This window comes from Formica exsecta, unplaced genomic scaffold (genome assembly GCF_003651465.1).
Source record: "Formica exsecta isolate Colony F162 unplaced genomic scaffold, ASM365146v1 scaffold66, whole genome shotgun sequence".
In the NCBI taxonomy this organism is placed as follows: domain Eukaryota; kingdom Metazoa; phylum Arthropoda; class Insecta; order Hymenoptera; family Formicidae; genus Formica; species Formica exsecta.
This window is the reverse complement of record NW_021853422.1, coordinates 690491-710200: the sequence shown is the minus strand read 5'-3', so window position 1 is coordinate 710200 and position 19710 is coordinate 690491. Positions and strand designations below refer to the sequence as shown.

At 30.5% G+C, this 19710-nt stretch overlaps 1 protein-coding gene across 1 annotated transcript; it reads right to left on the bottom strand.

Annotated features, from left to right (window-relative positions):
- Positions 1 to 347: 347 nt before the first annotated feature.
- LOC115242937 (atrial natriuretic peptide-converting enzyme-like) lies at positions 348 to 19242 on the bottom strand. The gene is made up of 13 exons (XM_029819563.1): positions 18977 to 19242; positions 16554 to 16862; positions 9314 to 9497; positions 5433 to 5646; positions 4280 to 4651; positions 3723 to 3955; positions 3389 to 3595; positions 3064 to 3277; positions 2386 to 2531; positions 2046 to 2217; positions 1649 to 1893; positions 1140 to 1258; positions 348 to 931 (listed from the first exon to the last, which is right to left on the bottom strand). The coding sequence occupies exons 2-13, from the start codon at positions 16599 to 16601 to the stop codon at positions 758 to 760; spliced, it is 2328 nt and encodes a 775-aa protein (XP_029675423.1). The 5' UTR covers positions 16602 to 16862; positions 18977 to 19242; the 3' UTR covers positions 348 to 757.
- Positions 19243 to 19710: the final 468 nt, after the last annotated feature.

The window sequence follows — 19710 nt, the reverse complement described above, 5'->3', positions numbered from 1 at the left end:
TATTCCAAATTGAAAAATGTTATTATTAATGATTATTAAATATATCAAATTTTGTTATTATGCGTGTGTGCATACACGCATAATAAAAAATATTGTGTGCTGGATATCAATTTTTTCAGCAAATTTGTTTGCTCAAATTTTTCTACATAATTAATAAGTTTTATTACTACACACACATATGTATGCAACATGAAAGTATGCTCGAGATATATACATATATATATATATATTCTTGGGAAGGTTTAATATGTAAACAATCTTACAAATATTTATATATATAATTAATATCATAATTACTAATAATAAACTAACGATATAATACTTAATTAGATATAAAACAACTATGTATACATATGGTAAAGAATAAATGTAGGGCAAAAAAATAAATTAAAAAGTTATGCCACAGTAATACAAAAAGAATTTTTGTTTTAAATTAAGAAAGAAGATATTTACACTTGTAGAAGAGAATAGAAACGATTGCACATTCCGGTGATTAATGAAAGATAAATTTTTATCTGCCGACACTACTGATAACAGTAACATGTACTCATACAAAATAGATATGATTGAATCTATCAGCATATAACAACATCGTATAATATAATAATTTCTAACTTTTCAATATATAAGTCACAATTTTGGAATGCGCGCGATGGACATTTCTTTTCCTTTTGCCCAATTTTTTCTCAAGAATATATTTCGTTCACAAAAAAATATTTAACAGATAATGCTTATCTGAGTAATTCAATTAAAGCTCTCAACTAATGGTAGATTTAATCCAGTCAATATGTGATGAAATTTTGTCGTATAATCGAGGTCTTTCGATGCCATCTTTCGAGCAAGCTATTCTCCAGTTACCAATACCAGTCAATGCCCATCTTCGACTATCCGCTTGAAAACACAGCATTGGACTGCCGGCGAGTTCTTCCTCCTGTTAAAATTTAATAATGTAAAATGCTACTTTATACTATTTATTAAAATTTTCATTTTTTCAATTTTTATTTTTTAGATTCTGTTGTTTAAACTTTATTGATATTTGGAATCTATAACGTAAAATAATTTTCGCTAAAAGTGCGGAAAAAAAAATAGAAAAAATTTAAAAGCGCGGATTATGTAAATAATAATAATTTTTTGCTTACATTGCAATCATCCGTGGAATATGCTTGCTCAGTGCAAACGCTATTCACCGAGGGGATACTAATATTTTCGCACTTTTCCATTGCACTATGTTTCAACTGTACTCTTTGCAGTAAATCACCTGTTTAAAAAAAAAAGGAAAGATTCTATATATTTATTTCAAAAATGTTTTGTGCCTTTCAAATAATTAAAGAGATAATGAAAATATATACATGTATATATAATAAAATTAAAAATAAATACATTCTATATATTTTTTTAATTAATTTATAATTTGATAACAAAAGAATTTTAATCAGGTTCTTTATTCGTTGTCGGAGTGATATGTACATATTTCAGAGTGTAAATATATAATAATATTATCAAAATATATCACAATAATATTAAGTTGATTCTTTTAAAATTTCTTTTTAATATCTGAATTTCTTTTTAATGTTCAAGAATATCAAACATTTTAAACACCTTAAAAAAATTTAAGCAATTATAGGCAATTAACGATTAGTCAACGTACGATTTCTTGCCCAACCCAGAGTGTTGCATTGCGATGTATTGCTCGGTGAGTCTTCGCTGGAGGGTAAACAAACCGGTCTTACAAAATCCGAGAAGGTCGTTACTGGTCTATCCAATTTTACCAAAACAGTTGTGCCTTCCACCGGTGATTTAATCATGCCGACGATTCTGCGTTCTTGTTGCCAAGGTGATGTACTTGAAAGTCGTACGACACCAAGTTTAGCCAACCACTCTGCTTTGGGTTGACTATAAAAAAAAATCAATAAAATTGGTTAAAATTTAAAAGAATTGATTTTATATATATGTACATATATAAAACGATTTTTTTTTTTAAATATAAAGCAAAAAAATATTTGTAATACAAAAAATTATCTTTTTTATAGATATATTAAACTCACCCTTGGAAGCAATATGCGGTTGTGAGCAACCAATTATCCGCCACGAGAGTAGCATCGCAAACATGAACTCCCTCCTTGAAGAGTGCAACATGCCAAGGCCAGTCACCGGGTTCTGCCATCTTATTAAGACTTTGAGTACCGCCGTTTGCACGTAAAGGTTGTATTCCACACTCTAGTTTCCCAACAGAAAAAAAAATGAAGAATTAATAGAAGTTTATGATAAATAATAAATAGTTATATATGTATACATATATAGTAACGTGCATAATTGCGCGCCAACGTTTATTTAAGATAATATACTTATTATATGTAATATATTAGAAAAATAGAGCAATCGTACCAAGATCGGAACAGCGAACGTACAAGACTTCCTTGCTAGGACAAGGAGCCCTGACAAAAGTGATTTCCGGTGCTGATGGATCTTCCATGTATACATACGGGACATCTTCTTCGTCATCAATTCTTATTTCAACAAGAGCCACGCCACTATTGAAAAAAATCACAGGACATATTAATCTCCAAATTATAAAATTCTTTTTTAAGTATACGTGGAAGATATAAAATATGTAAGTAAATTTTAAATTATAATTATGGATAAATCAAAATTAGAATTCTAAAAGTAGTACTAAATAAAATCGCAAAAGAAGCAAACATATTTAACGACAATTAATTATCTATTCACATTGTTAAGTAATAAAACAAAACAGAAAAAAATATTTTAGTAATTACAAAATAATAAATAGGAAAGATTGTAAAAAAACCAATTGTAAAGAAGCCAATATACTAACTAGATGAGTTTTGCGCTATAAAAGTTATGCAAAGTAAAAATGTAATAAAAATAAAAATTTTGATTAATGAAAAAAATTACCAAAAGGGGCCAATAAAAAATTTTACTTTTATTACACTTTTACCTTAATATTTGCCCTTAGCTTTTTCTATTTCTTCTTTTTGTATTTTGAAAATCAATGATGAAAAAAGTATTTATGGTATTAAAAAATAGACAATAACATATACTTACGTATATGTGAGTAAAGTGCATAATGAGCTCGCTGCTGTTTGAAGAACATTATCCATTTCCGTTTCCGGTAGGGTAGCGTTTAGGTTTGCTGTACAAAGTTTGCCAATAGTACCTTTTTCATTAAATACAACGTAACCCTCTTTGTTGTATTTCGCGACATGAGGTGTGCTCCAGGATTGTGATTTTAATACGTGAACGCTCGGCGCCAGAAGTACTGTAACAAATATGCACAATAATATTTATTTATTTTTTTGATGATTTTTTAAATATTATCTCTGTAAAAGTAAATTAATACATATTTTTTTGTGCGTCTTGTGCTACTTACGACAATCTTTTTCATCGCTGCCATTCGGACAGTCCACATTGCCGTCACATCGTTTTGTATGCGGTATACAGGTTCTTCCTACTCCGCAATGCATGTAACCATCTCGACAATAGGCACAATTCTTTTCATCCGACAGATCCGGACAATCGATCACGCCATCGCAAATTCTCGGAGATAAAGCTTTAGATTGAAGTGCTTGCACACATCCTACACATTAATTCATTCATATTAATTAATTCAAAGGATACTGCATTTAATATTATCTTACGGAAGATAAAGAGAGATTTTGCTTGTAATAATAACAATAATAATATTTTTTGACAGTTAATCATACCTGGCTTCGGTCTGCAACTGCCAGGACCGACATATTCTGGAAAGTTGGAGCAATCCAAGGCGCGTTTTATCTTCTCAGAAAGACGACTGCCACATCCATTCCAAAATTCCCTGCAAAAGCTCCTACAAGGCAACTGTAGCAGATCTTCTGGATGACTCACTTGACACGCAGGCTGCAGTACCTGACAGATAAAGTCGTAGGCCAATGGATAGCATTCCGCGTCCACTAGTTCTCTAATTTCACAATGTACTGATTAGATATTATATAGAGTATGTAATATTATCGTTATCAATTTAAACAAATAATAAAAACACATAAACATAGTATTAAATTTTTTTCTCATCCTTAATAAATTTTTTTTCTTTTTTTAGATTTTAATAAGTTTTTTCGTGGAATTATATTTCCAAAAGCTTAACAGAGTTTATAATCTTTATTATAGTTTCTACATAATTTCTAGAGTATTAAAGTATACATAATTAATGAATGCGATAATTATAAATTTGGTTTCCCTATTTATTCGAGTCCACTATAATCTTATTTAGTTCAAGAGAACATACCTAAAAGCAATAACATCCTCCTCGACATCTGCCAACGATCTATGCTCCAATATATTTGGATACGACGTAATATTATAAGGGAGATGTTTACAATAGGGCAAGTCCAGTTTGTTGCATTTTCTTGGCGGAGGTGCTGTCGTTGTCGGCGGTAACGTCGAGATAGTTGATTGTGGATTAATTTGCGCGTTCAGGGCCTTCAGACTTTCTTGTACCTCGAGACTCTTCGTCTCTATTGTCAGATTCGCCAGATAGCGCGAAGTTTCGGGATTTAATTCTCGTGACAGAATGTCTACGATATTTCCAGTAGTTATAGTCTGATATCGTGGATCAAACCTAATATCGAAATGCACCACCAAATCGCGTCCTTCCACCCTATAAATAATAATTATATTACATGTATACAAAATTAAAATATACAAAATTTTAAGGTTTATTAGCAATCAAAATTATTATTTTAATCTCTTTAAGAAAACCACATGATTGTACTCGTAAAATATCCAATATTTTTTTATAAGGGCTTGTATTAAATATTATATTAATTTATTTAAAAAGTTGTCATTGTTTTTAGAAATTTGTCGAGAAAGAGATTAAATTTATAATTTACTTATAATTTTAGATTTCCGAATACAAGCGATTCTATAGTAGTGCAACTTTTTTCCGTGGGTGGCCGTTAACCCGTAATAAATCGATGCAATTTACAAGCTCGAGCACGATATTATTGATGAATAATACATTATTGATGAAAATAGCCGCAGTAACATCTCATTGCGCGCTGAGAGCAACAAGTGTCATGAAACCACGCTCACTAGAAAGTTACAAAGCGATATCGTCCGATTTCTCTCCCGCTTACAGCCCCGAGCTGTTTTCATCGGTTTCGATTATATCTCGGCTAGCCTTTTCCTTCTATATAAGAACCAACTTTTCGAGACGAATAGATAGACCAATCATATTTATGGTGTTTTATAATTAGCTAATTTTCTGCTTTTACACGACATGCTCCACATTGAATGTTATTGCATAATTTGTTTTGCGAATAACTTTTTGTACTAATATCTTTACGTGTGTCTCATTGGCCAGTGTGAAGCAGTGACAAGCGAATGTAAGAGTTAAATAATCGACTGCCCTATCAATTGTAATAATAAAATTTCATTACCCGTCAAGCGCCAAAACATCTGCTGTAAGAAACGATAATTTCAACCAGCTGCGGCGAAAGATAAGATTAAAGCGATCGCGGTATTCTCGTGATCGTATCCGGAAAGTCTCAGTAGAAGGATCTGCAAGTTCCGCGGTGAAAGAGTCACCTTTGATAACACGGAATGTTGCGAGAAATATCTGATCACCCGGTGGATCCGAAGTGAGGAACGTGTCTAAAATAAAAACACATATTTAATGTTAATTATTATTTATCAGTTATATAATCTGTAAAAAAGAGTGGACAATAGTTAATAATAATAAACAAAATAGTAATAGTACGAAAATATATATATATATATTGTACATTCAAATGTCAGATAAAAATTTCGATAGAAGAAAATAAAAGAGTCAAAATAATACACTATTTTGTATATGACAATAAAAAGATACTGTATAAAAATATTTTAGAAAGTAAATATATATCAAAATTAAAGAGGATATAAAAATGCTACAAATATATTAGTTTAATGATTAATGAATTAAATGTGTGTCGAGTTTCTTCGTGATACAATTTTATCGGTCTTTGCGCATCGTTCATATTAATAAATGCATTACTCCACAAGTCATATTAATCAAAATAACAAGTTTGCATAAAATTGATTATGCTGTAGATATAATAAAAAAGCTGATGTATATTATCAATCTATAAAAATTATGATGGAATCCCTTTTATCGTGAACACAACGTGTAATAAATGAATATCATTTCTTCATTGTTCCATTATATGTTGTGCTAGTGATCTTTGTGTGACACCTTGTATTTTGTTTATGAAAATTATAACAAGATACGAGAAACTCTATAATAATTTGTTGATAATAGATTCATTAAAGGTTTTGCGAACCGTCTTAATCAATCAAAGTAAACAAGAAAAAATTTAGAACGTTATATTTTCGCGTAGTATATCTTACTATAATTTGCAATATATCACAAACTAGCTTTCTAATGTATGCGCGATCCACACATGATATAGTCAAGCGTGTAGAACGTGCTAACAATTTTAAAAAGGGTTTCGCTCCTCAGGCGCTGTCATTATGGTCAGTGCGGTCAATTTTCCGCGCGCTAGGCAAAACGAGACAAATCGGGAGAACGCAATTGCCTGTAGGGACCTCGGTTATATACGTACTAAAAATCACATTTTACCGGACTTCTCCATCTAACGTGGTTTGCTCAACAAGAAAATATATACATATGTACATATTTTTTTATACAGGTTTTAACAGTCAAATTGTAGCCATACGTTTAATGGGTAAAAAGAAATATTTTATATACATAAGTATATAAGTACGTATATATATGTATAATATAATTCATTATAATCAATATATATATTTTTTTATCTAGTTATCCATATGTATGTGTGTGTGTGTGTGCTGTGTGAAGGCTAGATTTAAAAAATGTCTACTATATATTAATAAAAGATATAAGCCAATAAAATAATAAGTACAGACTCTATATCTCAGATAAATAAATTTATTTAAAAGATATAAGATTTGTAAAAAAGACAAGTTTTTCATTAATTGGAGAAAAAATGAATATTTCATTTTTTCAATGCATAAGAGATAGAAAAGTCATTCTTCAATACGGTCCTCAATTGTCCGGCATTATAATGTAAAATTCATATTTGCAGAATAGTGTCACGGGATCAAAATGCTTCAAGGACACGGATCCCCACTTTTAAGGTCGAGTGCTGGATTGGGCATATATCTATCAACTAAACAACTCGGTCAGACCGTTATACGTTTACCAGCTGGAAAGCCTTCAATGGACTGGCACGCGCGCCTTCATGCAATATCTTCCATGACCTCTTATTCTTTTCACTCGTAAACACGAATTTAAGCAGCATAGAAATTACTGAGCTCGTGCTGCTCGCTGTATCATATGTGAATGTATAATATATACATATGTGTTACTCATCTACTAACTAACTAACTAATTAAGTTTAAGCACGATGTAAATCATTTTTAATGGCATATATCTATCAACTAAACAACTCGGTCAGACCGTTATACGTTTACCAGCTGGAAAGCCTTCAATGGACTGGCACGCGCGCCTTCATGCAATATCTTCCATGACCTCTTATTCTTTTCACTCGTAAACACGAATTTAAGCAGCATAGAAATTACTGAGCTCGTGCTGCTCGCTGTATCATATGTGAATGTATAATATATATATATATGTGTGTTACTCATCTACTAACTAACTAACTAATTAAGTTTAAGCACGATGTAAATCATTTTTAATTAATTTGCGACAATTTTTTGCGATGTGTATTCGTAAGACAGTTGCATTAAAATAAAATTTATAGCACAAGGAATGAATGTGTAATATATGTCTTTAATCAAAGCCATACCACTGAAGAATAGAGAATGGAAAGCAGGAAGAAGGTGATGCGGCCAAAGCCCATTGAGGTCTTTTAGCTCGTACGTATAACGGTCTGACCGAGTAACCGAGTATCGAAGAAGAAGTGTTAATATATACTTATATATAACCAAAAATTTTTTTGCAGCAATCAAAAATTAAATTTAAAAAAATTAGCATTTTTTTTCTTGACGAAAAGTGAAAAAAATATTATCGCCAAAAAGAAACTAAAAAATATAGACACACGAAAGTATAAGTATAAATTTATAAAAATTGTTATAAAATGAGAAACTTTTGAAAATTTCTATGTGTTTATTATTACTTTACATTTAATAATTTTATAAAAGATGTAAATCTCTCCTCCCCCCTCCCCCCCAATTTTAAATATTACGTGAGATAACAGTTATTTCTCTTCTTCATATCTTGTTTATTGTGATGTGTACCTCGTGTATGTACATACATATGATGTACATATACATCGTATCTAACCAAGGTGAAGTGCATTAACAAGAAAACGTTAATCATTTAAACAAGGCGAAGGCAATGCCGATTGTACTTTAAAGTCCGCGATTCATGCACCGTGAACATATATCCATCGTCCTGGCAAACGATCATAATGTGCCAGGATAATTTCATGCTCGCTAGGCCGCCGATTGTCGGTTAACTGTGGAATAATTTCATTTGCATCAGTGCCTTCTGCGCTCATACACACATATATAAGAACGATAAGTGAAAGTGGGGCGAACGTTCATGTGACTAAAATGTGTCGGCTCGGTAAATGCCCAATATGTGTGTATATGTATGTATGTAAAAATTAAAATTAATAAATAAAATAATATTGCAACACATTCCGTGATTAACGCAGGAGCAACAGCGATAATATTATTTATATTGAATTATGCATGATTTATCATTTCACTAATATGAAAGCATGCACGTATGTACTATGAAACGATTAAAGCCTTTAATAAAATATTTATTTTCTAAGAAAAATCATCACATGAGTGCATCTCGCGCGAACAACGATTTCTCTATATAGAATAATGTTTAAGATTGCAAAAACGAAACTCTTCATTATATATTTTTCCGAAAATGTGTTCTTCTTCGAGAAATATTATGAAGGCAAATAACTAACTGAAAAACATTTTTGTAAATAAAAAAATTAAAAATTTTTAACTCTAAAGATTTTATCTAAAAAAAAAAATATTATCTTTATTGCAAAAAAGTTTGTTAGCACGAATCAAATATTATTCAATTGGTCAAAGATGATTTTATATAAAAAAATAGGTTGCCATCATCAATATATAAGTTTAAATACCAATTTATCGCGAAAAAAAAAATAAATAAAATAAAAAGCGGGACATGTACTTAGACAAGATAATTAAAAAAAATTTTTTTTAGAAAAAAAAAATTGTTATCTTTAAACATCTTATGGACTACTTTTAGGTTTATTTGCTGCAATGTCTGCAACGACGTACTTACAGCCGAGGTATATAGAAACACCCGAGAAGAGGAGGAAGAATAAGAAAGCGGCGAGGACGCAGCATCCGCAGCGATACTGGCCACCGAGTTTTCTCGTGAAACGGATGTCGCTGTCGGATGATAGGATCGAGCTTGGTGTTCCAGCACGGCTGAACCTTCTGGTACTCACTGTACTCACCGAAATCTACGAATGAAGATGTACTTGTTTTTTCAATATCGACAATGTTAATGTTTGTGAGATAAAGATATATATATATATATATATATGTTTATATTACTTCTCAAATATATATAATAATTCTCTGAAAAGATTTCCCCCAAAATGATTGTTTTGAGTAATATATATGACGTAACAAAATAAAAAGACTCTAAAATAAAATTATTATATAATAAAATATCAATAAAATATCAATCTCATTATATAATAATATAATATATTAATTATCAAGGAGAAACAATCATATATCAAATATAACCAAGAAGCTATAAAAATATGATGAGTACTATTTATGATAGTCATTTCTTCTCACATTATTTGTATATTACAGTTATAATTTGTATATTACTCAACGTAAACTCGAGTCATTTATATTACAAATATTATATATTTGATACGTTTCTTAAATATTTTTGACAATATTTTCTGTAATAAAATAAAGTCATAGCATAATGGCAGAGAGCATTACGAAAGCAAAATTGCGCGCGCTCAAACTATCAGTAAATAATATCTAATAAATAGTGGGCGGTATTTCTCCGCTGATGAAACATTCTGTTTCTTTGTACCAATATATTTTTAGCAATTCGAAAGAACAGGAATTACTGTGATTGTAACACGACTTGCATTAACGACCACATTGCTTCCGTCTCAGAATTAAGATAATACAATACTATCCGAATCAATTGCAATACAGCTGCGAATTTGAACAAATTATGCAGAATGAATCACTTTTAAATAAGAATAAAACTTAAAATATTTTTGTTACTTTCAACGATACACAAAAATAGAAATATTTAGGAAGAGAAATATTTGTATTTTCAGAAAGAATAAGACAATGTTTTAGCAAGTTTGTTAGTGCATGTGTGTGTGCGCGCCTAGATCAAAATGAATAAATGAAAATATTCATGCACACAGAAAAATATTATTCTATTGCTAAGTAAAATGATTACTCAGTTTACTTTACTTCTTTTAAGTAACAGTTATCTTTAACAAAGAATATTTTCTTAATAATAGTCTTAAAATAGACTTGTCACAAATTTTAGAAATACTCATTATCATGTACTCAAAATAAGTTAATATTTTCTTTTGAAGAATATTATAAAATTTTATCGAAGAAAAGTCAGATATGGTTAATTTAATGTAAGAAAATTTATTAGATCAGAAAAATTTAATGTATTTCTTTCAATTATATAATTTAATATTCTTGATTGAAATATTATATTTATTAGGATTCAGAATATATTTTGAATAAATTTGATGCTTATGATGAACTTATGATAGATTTGCGGATATATGAACTTTTGAAATACTTGAAACAAGTAATATTTACTTGTATATAGTATGTATTTTTCTGTATGTGGCCTTAACATCTTATGTCTTCACTTTAATAGCAATTGTATTACGCAACTAAATCGTATATAAGTACGCGCGCATGTGTGTATGCGAATGACATACGCGTCATAATTGTGACGTATGAAATAGATATGCATTATATCGGGCACGCATTGTCGATAAATCTACATGACGCATGAATTTGCGAATACGTAAGTATTTGTGTAATCGTTCCTCGTTGCATCTTTTCTGTATGCAAAGCGCACAGCACAATAATCGCATAGGCACCGCGATATGCCTACGCCTTCGTTCAATCGTTCAAATGCTACGCCTGGCTCACGCTCCGACGCGAAGGATTACAACCGAGGATATCTGGATAGTAGCTGCTGCAAAGGTCATGAAATTAAAGGTCAAAACTCACCTAAATAGTGCGAAATATGTTATTCCTACATATACACAAAAGAATAACGAGCGTGGATTATATCCATAACGTATCAGTACACATTAAAATTCAGATCAAATATATAATGAAAATTCTATTGTGTGTATATAGATACTAAAAGATTCATCTTCTAATAATTGTCGACTGAAGTGCTACAGCAGCGATCTAAGTATTAAGTAATAGTGGATATTTAAACGACGTTCGTGAAAGTCAACCGATTTTCGCACGCGATTCGTATATATATATGGGAACCATGCTTAAGCATAACGTATTACGTATATTACGTAGCTACCAGCTTGGCAAACAAAGATATTATCTCGAACTCTGTTTTCAATCATTTCCGGAGTGCAATGTACGCCATAACAACTATTATCTAATTATGAGAATTAAATACAATACGGATAGGCTTCCCCATAATTACAAAATATATATTTATTAAAATATAGCAGAAAAATTCGCGATTTCATGATTTTATTGCATTTTTATTAATTTCCATTCTATAGATTCATAAATCTAATAATTTGAGAATATATATATATATATATATATATATATATATATATATACATTGTAACAATAAAAAAGGAAAAGAAAATTAAATAAAGTGTAATTAAATTATGACAAAATAGGTATATCAAAATATTTTTAAAAAAAGTAAAAAATATTTAATAAATATATATAGCGTTTTATACTTCACACGGTTAGGTTCAAGAGATTTCCAACTGACATGCATTGTCAAGATCACGATTCTGAATAATTTTTAACAAATTTTAGTCGTTTCGCTCTTATTATTTATTAATAAATTATTAATAAATAATAATTTGGTTGCTGAGTATTTATTTTTTAATGAATAAAAATATAAAAACTAGCAAACTAGATCTATAATTGTACGACTCCAAATAGGATTGCAACTATATACAAAGCGATTCACCAAAGTTGGAAACTCATTTGCAACTGCACAATTATAGAGATCTCGATTCGCATTGAAAGCAAATCTCGAATGATGTGTAATAAATGTCATTTTGCGTGGATAGTATTATCAGTTTCTATTTTTTTACTTATTAAAGAATATTCAAGCTGTCAAACTTTTTGATCTGTTAACTTTTTCATAAACAATGTGAGTTATTGGCTAAAAACTTTTAAAGATTATTCAGTGATCTTAAAATAAATTTTTTTTTCCAAATTGGATTAAATAAATCTTTACTTGTGTGATCTAATATGTTCATATTGTATTTATGTACTTGCCAGTACGTACTTATTTTATTATTATATATAGTTAATTTGCATTATGTTTCGCGACATAAAGTATATATTCGCAAAATAAAATGCCATCTACGTGTGTAAAATATTTTCTCACAAAACCACAAAGCCACGTTGGGAGAGGAAAGTTTCTTCTAGTCTATAGCGTTATATAAGGGTAACTACAAAAATGTACACTATGCCTATGATATTATGAAACTGGCGATAGCAGAAGAACTGAATGCGAGAAGTTGCCTTTCGTTCGTGGATATCAGCTTCGTGAATAATACTTGGATCTTGCATAAGTTTTATTTGCCTCGCATGATCGATTCTGATGTAATATTAAAAACACTATTGTAAATGGCAAGTACCAAATATATAATTTTTTATTCAAATTCTGTTCATATAATTTCTAGTAAAACATAATTAAATATTACTTAATTAATCACATTACTAAATAATTGCAATATCAAATAATTAAATATTATATCATTGTATCAAAATATTAAAAGAAAAGTAAAAAGATATTATGCGCAAACGCAATCTAAGAATTACTAAAAAAAAAACAAAAAACAAAAAAAAACAATTTGAAAAAGAAAAACGATGCACACAATGATATTATGCAAATAGCAAGCTTGTCTTAATACAGATCATCTGTGAATATCAGTGTCAATCAAAGTATTATAACTTAAAGTCGAATATTTATTTTATACAGTTCATACATAAAAGGAAAATACAAAAGTCTTCGACTTAAGCTACTTGTAAATTTACGTGCGCTTTGGATGCGAATAAAACTAGCATCTTACTTGTAAATTTGCAATAGTGTAAACAAGCAAATCGATGTATTTCTAAAAGAAAGAAAGTTCATAAAGAAGAAAATGTAAATACCAAATAGATCGACGCGATTGACTGCAGTTGTGAGTTTCATGCCAATCTTGATAATGGGCCGTTTCGCGCTTGAGATGAGCTGATCCGATCTAAACGCACTAGATTGGAAAGTAGAATTCAACGCGGATAAACGTAGTGCTTTGGTAGCGATTATAGGAAGAGATTAAGACACGCTCGAACTGGACAGCGTTTCGAATTCTTCCGTTAATAGGCGCGGTCAACGACTTCAAGACCGGAAAAAATAAGACCTTGCTGATAGAAAAGCGCTTTCCACGGCCAGAAACTTTCATGAAAGTTTGTGCGAACTCTCTCGCGGTACCCGCTTCTGGTTCCACTACAATAAGCTTCGCTAATAATTGAACGATATATTATAAATGAACGTTGAAAGTACTATCGATCAAGATTAAACTGCTCTTCCAGTGGATAAATTACTTTAATATTCCCGATAATGAGAAGATGAGTCAAATATATTGTGTTACACTTCCATACAAAGTCGCGTGTAAGAAGAAACAAGAACTCATCAATTTATATACATATATTTATGTATAAATATGTGTATATAAATTGATGAGAGCGAAGGAAAAAGCGTTTTTATATAATGTGTGGTTGAGAAAACAATTTAAATTGATTGGCTATATTAAGATATAATGAAGATATCTTGCATCAATATTTTAATCATGCCAATCCATAATTTCTAGTTCAAATTGATCTTTTTATTTAAAAATGACAAAAGTATAATAAAAGTATAACAAGTATGTCGTACACAATTCATGAATGCAAATAAAATTGATCATACAAATATATAATAATAACAATAATGCAAACTTTTTTGTTGCATTAGGAAAGATGTTGACTGATTATCAATTTGTTAAAAGAGTTAGTGTCAACGACCTGACGGGAAGAATCTATAAAGCGTCATCGGAGCTACTGTTCTCTCGTGACTTTCTTGACCGTTATAACCGTTATACCAAACACCAAGCCACCTTTCCAAAAGAGCAAGAATCTAGGAACGAGTTTCTGACCGTTTTAAATTACAATCCGTTCAGTTATACACACACACACACATACATACATATATATATATATACAATATACAACATTCAGTCATACTCCTTTTACGCGATACTAACTGCTGAAACACAATACTGTACTCAGCAAAAAGCACTCAAATCATAAAATATGATAATGGAGTTGATTTTTAATATATAATATTTTTTCTTCATTATTACAATTTTTAGCATATATATTCTATGCAGCAAATTGTATCTCAAATTATTTCATATTTTATATTTTAATCACATCATAACTGAGGGAAAGAAAGGAAAGAAAACACGTTCCAAAATGGTACATCTTCGATATTAAGTAAAGCAGTTTTTAATACCCTTTCATGTTTTTATTTCACATTGAAAATTGAATTATATGTGAAAAATGTGTTTTTTTAATATCCCAAAAGAGACAGCAAAGGAAAGACAAGAAAGCAAAGAATTAAATAAAGAATAAAAATTACCATATATGTCTCTCATCATGCATTAAATTTTTATCGCTAAATAAATAGTAAACCCCGATATAAGAAGGCATGAGATCGTCGATGGACGCTTCTCGATATTCAAGCCAGGCTAAACACGATGAGCGATTACACTAACATTATACATCATCTAAACTTGATCGACGAGACGGCGACAAGCGTCACGTGCGATCTTAAAGAATATCAAACGCGATCGGGTGCTCTTGTAAAATAACGGTATCGGGGATAGAGCAGATGGCCCAACCCAGACAACCCAACCCACCTAACGCATCGCTCTCCATTCCGACCAGCCTAGTTCTTCGTAAACTTGGTGCCGAGTGCGTATGTATTTGTACGCGACTCGGGGTCATTGGAGAACAAGATCAAGTGGTCTGTGGAGATGAAAACCGAACGGATATACGAATCAGACTTTTGCTATCGAGAAAAAGATAAATCGCGTGTAAATAGCTTATAAATATATTTATATTAATAATCAATATTACTGACAAAAAAAGTCTCGCAAATTATAAAAGTTGTCATTTCAATTAAACCTTCACGACAATCCCGCTCTGATCTTTCAAAATCTTTTACATATCTATATTTTATACTGTAATGCGAGAGAATTAATCGGAGAAATTAAACAAAGAACAAAGGTAAACATCAGTGCACGTGTTGTTGCGCAATTATTGGATGCGCGATACAACTTATACGTAAATTATTGTCCAGGTTATTTATTCATTCGTGAAAAAATTCTGTTTACAATTGGAAAATTACTGTAACGCGATCTCTAAGAACAGAATTAATTCCGTTCATTTTTCTCGCGAATAAAAAAATATTATATTAGTCTACAATATGAAAATTAATTAAATTAATCAGAATTGCGCTTTCTCTCTCTCTCTCTCTCTCTTTCACTTACTAATTTATCACGAGCAATAAGTGAGACCAAATGTCAGCCTGAAAGCAGCAACTTATGAAAGCGATTATTCCATATTTCATCTTGCAACGTTTGCGTTTAATATCATTTCTAGATAATAGCTGAAAAGGAGGTATACCATTTTCCATTTTCAAAATAATTTTTTGCAAAATCTATAAAAACGCCAGCCATGAGACAAAACATAACACTGTATTAAGCAATAAAGCAATAAATATTACGTCTTTTCACATTCTCTGCTTGTATAAAAATCCTATAATAATATTGTGTCAAAACAAGACTGCAAGTTTAAACAAGGAAAGTGCACGATACATTTGTCAAGGTTTCATTTAATGAATAATTTTAAAATGCATACAAATCTGGAATCGGACACACACATTTGCGTTTATTTTGAATTACACTTGCTCTAAAAATGTTGAAACCCTTGAGAACGATTCTTTGAAAAAACTAGTAAATGTCTCGAGAAAATACAATGCGCTCACTCCATTACTCATATCTTCGCTATAACAAACAATATATTCCTCCGTACACGATTCACATTCCAGTATTTTGTATTTTCCACTCGGTTCATTGCTTAAGTCACGATGTTTTCGCATGAGGGCCCACTCCCTAATTAATGATGCGACAGGATAATGAAGAGAGCATATACCACGAAAGGGGAAAGTGCGCTACATATTCGAATCTCACCTTTGAATCCCACGAACTCTTCCGCTTGTGCTCCATCGCGACGGTCATTTTTCTATCTATGATCGCTCTCGAGCTTTGTCAGCGCTTCTCCTCCAGAACTTGATTAGCTCGAAGAGCCATGAGGATCATTGTGGATTCTTTTTCCTCGAACGTGTGTCTTAACGGTATTGGATGACTACACGGAAACAACTATTTTCCTCTCGTCTCTGTGTTTTCGGTTTTTAGGAATTGCAAGATTGTATATTGGCAAGATGCATTTCTTGTACGCCTCTCACTTGTCTCTTGCGAGCGAAGATATTAGCTCGATCACTGTAAAAAATATTTAAAGCGAGAGAAATAATTAAAAAAATTATTTTCTAAAAAGTATTAAATTTACAAATCGATATTTTGAATGAATACGATTGAACCACGCGAAGAGAAGTGAGTAAATAAATAAATTTACCATTATTAAAACATCCGCAATCTCTTGACTTAAAAAGGTATTCCTTGGATTAGTATCAAAATTATTTCATTGTTTTTAAGTTCTCAACTTTATTAGCTAATACTTATTAATTTAAAAAACCATAATTAAATTAATAATGAATTTTATCGAGAGAAAAGACAACATAGAGGCAAATTTTACCGACAAGAAAAACTTGATATTAATATGAAAAGTATATTTCACAATACCCATATATTTTATGTTTTAACACATAGAATTTCTTCTATATTTCTCTTATATTTGCCTTATATATTTCTCTTATGTTGATAATGTTTTAAAAATATAAATTGTCTGCACATATGTTAGGTAAATAATACTTTTGAACATTATTGTATATGTAAAAAAGCTTGAAGCAATTTAATATAATTCTGTAATAAATAGTAATATAAATGCTTGTAATGTTTAAAATTTCAAGAATCATATATGACATAACATTATAATATTATATTTATAATTTTTAAATTTTTATTTATGTAATTTGCAAAACTTATAAAAAGCAAGCAAAAGCTACTGGTATCGTTTCAATTGTAAAATACATCGAATATTCAGCTTATGTAGTTGAGTAATTCAAGATAAGAATCAAATTTGATATACAAATGTTCAAATAATCGATTGAATAATAATTGGATTGGATCGATTGGATAATATATTAGAAATTAATAAGAAAAAGGAAATTAAACGCAAGTCTCCAAAGAGATGCATTTGAAGTAGAAAAAATTTCCATACGCACACAACTAATTTTATAAATATAAATAATACATATGTAATATTTAAACCATAAAATAAAAATAAGATTTATTTTATACAATTTATAAATATTCGGGAGAGAAAGGGGAGGGAAAAATACCAATTCCTTTCATAATCTTATCCGTTATTTTCGACTATTAAATTCTCTTTAATTTAGAGGAACACCTAAAGAGTTTATGTGTAATTTCGTGACTTTTTATGTGATATGTACATTTTACGAGTTAAATATATACGTATATGTATATCGCTTTTATGAATAAAAAATTTAAAACGTAATAAGATCATAAACAAGAAATCATAAGTATCATAAGCAAGAAATAAGATTTATAGTTAGCAATAATTTTTCTAGTTTTTTTACACATTAAATCATACAACCTCAATTTTAACTTTGCTTAATTATATAACAAGCATTTAGAATTTAACAAATTGGGTTTATTCTGTGTGTGTGTGTGTGTTTCAGTATTCACAAACGATGGATTCTGTCAGAAATATTAGAAACTGTATCATATGCAGAAGCGCTGTTTTGTTTCCGAATTATATTTCTTCTTACTTTTTTGGAATATTTTGATAAATTATTTAATCTTTTCGTACAGCATGTAAAATCAATTTATTAAACATAAATACATATACAAAAACTCTTTATTTCTATACAAAACTCTACTTATGTAAATTTTCACATGTTTTTTGACATGAAAAATACTTTAAAACATGAATTCGATTCTAAACAATCAACATTTGTCTTGCTTGGAAAAATAACGTTGGAACAAATAACTTGTTTAACGAAAGCATTTCCGATATGATATTTTAAGCACTATTTTTTATTAACGAAAGTTGTTATATTTCAAAGGTGATGAGACAAGTTTTAATTTTAGTACACTAAAATTAATACGCGTATATCCTCGTTTTAGATTTACGAGTTAAATATATACGTATATGTATATCGCTTTTATGAATAAAAAATTTAAAACGTAATAAGATCATAAACAAGAAATCATAAGTATCATAAGCAAGAAATAAGATTTATAGTTAGCAATAATTTTTCTAGTTTTTTTACACATTAAATCATACAACCTCAATTTTAACTTTGCTTAATTATATAACAAGCATTTAGAATTTAACAAATTGGGTTTATTCTGTGTGTGTGTGTGTGTTTCAGTATTCATTATCAAGTGTACTATGCAAATAAAATTCCAACCTTTTCGATCGACAACCGCGTTTCTCAGAAAATCTCGTCGAAATCACCTCACTGAAAATTATTCAGAAAATTTCACCTTGAAACATGCGTGTTAGTAAAACGTAAATGCGAACGAGCCGAATCGTAAATTGCAACAACGGTGAAAACGTACTCGAAGAAAGGAAATGACCGAACGATCGCGCAGTGAACGAAACGTTTGCCACCTCAGTCAGGCGAGCACTTTGATCATCGAAAGGTGGAGAAATTCTCCAGCGGTACCGCGACCACGATCCGGAGAATTGTTCCGAACGTGGCGATATACTGCTGGGAGAGCGGTGGCCTGTCTGCCTGCCTGCTTGCTTGCCTGCCTACCTGCCTACCTTCTCACTCGTGGATGCACTTTCACGTCATTACCGGTTCTCCACGATGTCCATGCGTACAGTTATGGACTAGTTCGGAGCAAGGACGCCTATCCCTCATCTCTCCCTGGTTATCCCTCTCTATTCTATCTTCTCCTGTGTTCATTCATGTCTTCCCGTTTTCGTCCGAATCTCTTTTTTCTAAACTTATGATCTTGCTTGCCTCTTTTTAATTATTCATTATCTTTTTTATTTTGTATCTTTTTTTGCTGTTGGCTCCTTTTTTGTGATCATTTGCCTATATCTTTTTTTTTTCTATTTATAGCTCTAGTGTTTTTTACTTCCTCATAGAGGAAGCTTTGTTTTCGTGACAAAATAAAAAAAGACTATCCCCCC